This window comes from Chelonia mydas, chromosome 11 (genome assembly GCF_015237465.2).
Source record: "Chelonia mydas isolate rCheMyd1 chromosome 11, rCheMyd1.pri.v2, whole genome shotgun sequence".
NCBI classification, from domain to species: domain Eukaryota; kingdom Metazoa; phylum Chordata; order Testudines; family Cheloniidae; genus Chelonia; species Chelonia mydas.
Genome location: NC_051251.2, coordinates 69,880,939 through 69,886,938, shown reverse-complemented (window position 1 = coordinate 69,886,938; position 6,000 = coordinate 69,880,939). Strand labels below are relative to the sequence as shown.

The following is a 6,000-nucleotide window of genomic DNA, read 5'->3' as shown; positions in this document are numbered from 1 at the left end:
TGCACTGTAGTGCTTCTGGCATCGCTTAAAAATACATAGAGATCATGGATAGAAAATTTAGGGTTTGTCATGGGGCTACGCATTTTTATATTTCCCATACTTTCTTTTTACTTCTCCAGGGGGTGCAGTTAGCTCATACATTTCTCTGCTTGATCTGGGTGTGTCAGTATGTGTTTGACAACTGTACGGGGACTGCACCTGGGTTTTATATATAGCCACACACACGGAATCCCCACGCTCCAAATTCCATACAGACATATACCAGCCCCTTGCCTAAAGAGCACAGGTACATGACAGCAATTCCTTTCCTTCTGCACTTTATTCCCCTGAAACAACCCACATCCATGCGATACACCGCTCACAGTCACACTTTATTCCTTCAATGCCTCTGCGGCTATAAATTGTTTTCTATGAGGTGTGATTCAGGTCAAAGCCTCTGTATCCATAGATTTTTTTAAAAGGACCAGTCATTATCTGCTGGTGCCGAAATATTTGGCCTTGTCCTTTCAGTGGCCATGATTCAAATGTAGGCTATCTATTCATGACCCTCTCCTATCATTCTCTTTTAATCCATCTAGGCCGTTTATCAGTCATTATAAATAATATAGTCTTAGTGCAAAAGGGGAAAAAATCGATGTTGATCAGGCTACTTACTTGGAATATTTTTGGGGCAGTTTAGAAGGGAAAGCACACACAAGATGCTGTGTCCTTACAAAGCTTCATTTCCAGACCGTTCTAATGCAATTTAAACCCCAGCATTAAAAAAAAATATATGATGAAGTGCAACTGATATAAATTATGTCAATATTGGTATTGACCTTCTGGAACATTTGATTTACTCACTGAAGCTTAAACTAGAAGTCTCAGCGCTATCTGCATAGCAAATTGCTCCTTGCAGCTCTCCTTAATTGTCCACTTTCACAGCCAGTTAGGAGCTGGCTGCTTTTTTTGTTTGTTTTTAATTTTATTTAGCAAATTAACGCTTTTAATTCCTGTCTTTCTATTTGTAGGTCGCCTCTGTCCCTGATGCCCACAGTAGATGCGTTATAGGCGAGTGATAGAGACAATATTTTTGTTTAAATATCTGTGGGAGGAAAGGTAGTATTTAGCGTTCAATGATTGTTAATAATCAAAGTCTTTTTGTTAGCAAACAAGCTTTCGATAGAAGGGGGGGGGAAGAGTAGACAATCAAATATATATTTCAACCGTTGATGTGTATGCTCATAACCAGGCGGAAACAAGTTCTGGTCTCCTAATCCCATAATCATGTGGAAAAGAAAAATTCCCCATTTCGATGGGTTTATTTTGGCCGAGCTTTTAGCGGAATATTGTCATTTTTATCATGTCGTTACAGATTATTGCATTGTGCGCATCCCAATTAGTGTGGCATCATGACAACTTTGGGGGGGAACAGGGGCTTTGCTTTAAAATATCACTAAAGACCCTCCACAGTTCTGACAACGTTGCGGGGTTGCAGTTTTTCTTCCTCCTAATCAGACAGATCGTAGGCAGCGAATAGATACTGACTTGGCCCTGTTAATTTCCTAGAGCGTTTATCAAATACAGCGCGGCAGGTCAGATAACAATACAAAGTCAGTCCCACTTGCAAGAGTAAACTGCCTGCATCTCTCTCATTGTCTGACACTCCACAGTAACCCTGCACACGACTGGAGCAGAAGTAAAATCAGAACAGTTCATTGACAGACTTTTCAGTACCGGCTGGTTTTAAAGCGCCAGGTAATTCGGTGCATGGGTGTGTGTGTGTTGAATATTTACGGAGGGGGCAGAAGACCTGTCTGATCCTTTTCAATTCAAGGTACCTAGAATCACAGGCATGGCTACCGTATTCCCTTCTGGTCAGCTCCCTCCTGGACTAGGTTCTGCAGTGCCAGCCTGTTTCTATAACATCCATTTCAGCAGGGTTTTGTTGACAGTTTATTATAGATTAAATTCGCTTCCATAAACTCAGCCAGCACCTTGGTGGCAAGCTCTCCCTTCCCCCAGAGTTAAACTTTAGGTATTTTGCGAAATGTTTCCTACTGACAATAAACCTCACCTTTATGAAGCAGAGGACCCATACCTAAACTGATACTGTCGTAAGAGGGAAAATGCTCCCACTATCACACAAGAAATTCGGTACAGAAGTCGGTTGGGTTTTTTCTTTTTCGCTTTTGATTTTGTTTATTCACAAGACTGAGTTTCTTTTTAAATTTCATAACTTATCAGGAAAAGGCTACATTGAAATAAATTAAACACAATAGAGAGGATCGTGCTTTTCAAACATGGCTTAGTAGAATATGCAACCAAATCGACAGAAAGCCAGGCAAAAATAAAACAAAATAATTCACCCAAATGTCTGCCACTCAGCCAACCCAAAAAAGGGAAAACAAACCTCTTAGTTTTGTTTCATTTTTACCTTTCAAAATGATAAGGAACAAAACCCCAAAGATGGGTAATAGGCATTGCAGTTTTTGTTGTTGTTCTTCTGGAATGTCAGAATTCATGTCACTGGTTATTGGGTCCCAAAAGAGTCAAAACACTGCAGCTGACATCCAGCACTTTATACACAAGGTAGGACAGTATCATAAATATTTATTAGGTCTCTTCAAGGGTTTGATATTCCCGCTCCAAAACAAAACACAGGTTTTAAGCCTCATTAATAGATTCTTGCTTTACTTGATATGTCGAAAGGTTCAGATTAAAGTTTGTGTGTGTTTGTTTTTAACCCGATTTGGAAACATTGATCAAAACTTTTGGATGGGGGGGCGGGGAGGGGTAGTGGAAAATGTATCAGGGTCTGGCTTGTTCCAGCTGCTGGTGCTGACTTCTGATGGCAAATCTGCTGACATGGACGGGGATGGGTACCACAATCTTGGGGTTTCTGGATGGTTCTCCTGTTTTCGAGTTGGCATTGCCGGCTTTCACCCTTTTCCACTTGGCTCTTCTGTTCTGGAACCAGATTTTGACCTGCACTTCACTGAGTTTGAGGGCGTGAGCGATCTGGGATCTCTCTGTCAGAGACAGGTACTTTTTGCAATGAAATTCCTTTTCCAACTCTAACAGCTGCTCGCTGGTAAAGGCTGTTCTCCTACGCCTGTTTTTGCCAGTGGATGTGGTGGTGTTTGAGTTATTTGTGCTCTGGGTGTTTTCTTCTAGTGCGTTGCCAGAGTCCTCTTCTTTATGAGCGGCTTGGCTTGTGATATTGTCATCAGAGCTATAATCTAGATCGCTGTCCATCGAGAAACTTTCCTCTTTGCCTTTAGAGTCGTCTTCCGCTTTGGAATCATCTTTGGCCTGAGCCCGGCCAGCCCCTACTGAAAGCAAACCAAAGGCATTTCGTTACATTCTGCACGGCTAGCTCTGCAGACGTCCCAGAACATTTTCCAGCATAAATTTTAGTTCTACTGAATTAAATCCTCCTCGATTTATGTCTCTCTATTTATACAGGGGAGGAAGATCTATTCGGGTTTGATGAAAGCAAGCGGGATTATAGGGAGGAAAGAGAAAACCGATCTTGGCAGACACAAAGTAACATTTCGGGACATACAGCTGTTTCCTTTAGACTGAATTTCTCACTGCCCGTTTCAACACTTCTCCCCTGGCCGATATTTTCTCATCATTTGTTGGAATAGCAGCCACCATCCCCCATAGCCTCGCACCAAGCCGATTTATGAAATGTTACCTTCTGCCACAACACAAGATTGAAGAGACAGTTCTCATACATGGCTACCAGTAGCTGCATGCAATTTCACTTGCCAATAATTTTCTAACAGTGAGAGGAAAACCTCTCAAAAAACGGAGATTGGGAAACTTAATTTGTTTGAGAAGTACTTAAACTTTTCCTCTTTGGATAGCACTGTGAACAATGGGAAGAAAGTGTTTAAACCGAGATTAGTTCTCTCTGGAAAAGACATCTTTCCCCGGAAGGATTAAATATTTCAGAGATGATTCTTTCCTGCGTGCGATTTTTTTAAACGCTTGAAATCAATTGTAAAATCCAACTGGCCTCCTGCCGCACAGCCAGCGCTGTTATAAATAGCGATTAGACAGACGGTAGTAATTACATGTGACATAGATTTTAAGTTTTCAGGTTGATAAGGTTGCGCTTTGCAGTGTTATAGCTCATCAACCCTTGTCGAGTGCATTCCTTTGGAAATAATGTGTGGGACTCACCACCTCCCCCAGGATTTGAGTGGGGGGAGAGGGGTTTATTTCCTAGTAAAAAGTACCTGGAGATCACCTATTTCGATGGAATGGAATTGCTAAATTTGTGAAATTGACATGGTTATTCTGTGGATGGACACACACACAATCTGTCCTTATCCCCTGGCAATAACCCTTCCCCCCCACCCCGGCTTCACTGAAAGGGAGTAAAAACTTGCTCTAACGGAGCGCCCAGAAGAGTCATTTGTCCACTCACCCAGGGAAGCCTGCACGGCTTCTGCGGCGGCGAATGACAGCAGGGAGCTCTCCTTGCCCAGGAAGGATTTCCCCTCTTCGTTCTCCTGCGGGAGCCCTTCGCCCTTGTCGAAGTTGCCCTGGAGAGCTTGGGGGGCAAACTTCCGGGCCGCCTCCTGGTGCTGCGGGGAGGCGGAGAAGGTGCTGGGCAGCGTGGCCATGAGCGTGGAGGTGAGAGCCATCCCTTGGGCCAGGCTGGAGCAGAAGCCGGGGGGCAGGCTGGGGATTTGGTGGTGGGGGTGGGAGGGCGGCAGGGCGGGCTGCAGCGAGGCTTGAGGGAGGGTCGGAGGGGGCGGGGGCGGAGGGGGCAAGACCACCGGCCGGTAGGGCATGAACATGGGGTAGCCGGTGTAGACGAAGTGGCCCGGGCTGGGCTGGGGAGGGCTGCCTATGAGCGAGTCTATGCTGAAGGCCGTGCTGCTTCCCAAGGGGCGCTGCATCATCATGAGGGAGGACTGGAAAGCCGCACTCATAGAGCTGCCGGGGACCGGAGGCGGCGGAGCAGAAAGGCAGGAGCAGGCGGCCGGTCCCGCGGCGCGCAGCCAGAGCCGGGCAGATCCAGGCGCCCCGTCCCGCGCGGGCTGGGGGAAGTGGGGCGGGGCGGGGGGTGCAGGGCAGAGCGACAGGAGTCAGGCCGGGGTCGACGCCGGGCCGCCTCCGGTGCTGCTGGGGGGCTTCGGGGGCATCCCCTCGCCGGCTCCTGGGGCCCCGCTGGGCGGTGCGCAGAGGCGGCGGCGGAGACGCTGCCTGGGTCGGAGCGCGCGGGGCTCTCTCCGGGCGCCGCCAGCACCTTTAAATTGCGCTCTCCTCTCCCGTGCACGTTTTGCCGGCTTCCGACCCGCGGCCCGCCTCACGTGGGCGCCCGCCTGGCCGCCCATTGGCCGGGGGCGGGGGACGGGGGCGGGGCGGGGGCCTGGGCCCCGCCTCCCCGCCGGGGCCGGGCTCTGGGCAGCCGCCGCGGCCGAGGGGCGGGGAGGGGTCAGAGCTGCCGGGGGCGAAGGGACCGGCCCGCGCGTCCCGGGCAAACTTGTGAAAAGCCATTAACACTTCCAAGGGGCCCCCCCGCCGGCCCCATTCACATGCAGCGGCCCCGCCGGCAGCAGCCCCGGGCCCAGGGCTCTGCTCCGCGCCGGCAAACGAAAGTCCCCCGGTCCCTGAGCCCGTCTCTGGATGGAGCTGCGGGTTGATGCTGTGTTTGATTCACGGGGGGCAGGATAAATCCCGGACGGTTTGCACGGGGGGTTTCCTCCCCCCACCAATTCGGTGTGTTCCCTTTTTCGCGGAGAACAGCCCCGCTTCGGGGGTTGTTGGTGTTTTATTTTTTTAATTCTTCCTGCTCTTTTGAAACCCTAATACACCTTTTCCGGGCACGCACCCCCCCACACTAACGGCAGGGGCGATTGCGATAATAAAGGGAGAGGCTGTTGTTTTTTTTAATGTGGTCGGTCCTCAGGGAGAAGCGGGGGGCTTGAAATGGTCGCCTGCTGATATCGCTGGAGCCTGATGGAGGCTTTACGATGTTTGTTCAAATAAAACCCCACT

The 6,000-nt window shown here is 48.9% G+C and overlaps 1 protein-coding gene across 2 annotated transcripts; it reads right to left on the bottom strand.

Annotated features, from left to right (window-relative positions):
- Positions 1–889: 889 nt before the first annotated feature.
- On the bottom strand, positions 890–5,264 carry GBX2 (gastrulation brain homeobox 2). 2 transcript variants are annotated; one of them, XM_043525685.1, is made up of 2 exons: positions 4,421–5,255; positions 890–3,311 (listed from the first exon to the last, which is right to left on the bottom strand). In XM_043525685.1, exons 1-2 carry the CDS (start codon positions 4,929–4,931, stop codon positions 2,791–2,793), a joined length of 1,032 nt encoding a protein of 343 aa, XP_043381620.1. In that variant the 5' UTR covers positions 4,932–5,255; the 3' UTR covers positions 890–2,790. The 2 variants fall into 2 exon arrangements, with proteins under 2 accessions (XP_043381620.1, XP_007058183.3); XM_007058121.4 differs by having other exon boundaries at positions 893–3,314; positions 4,421–5,264.
- Between the last annotated feature and the right edge of the window lie 736 nt (positions 5,265–6,000).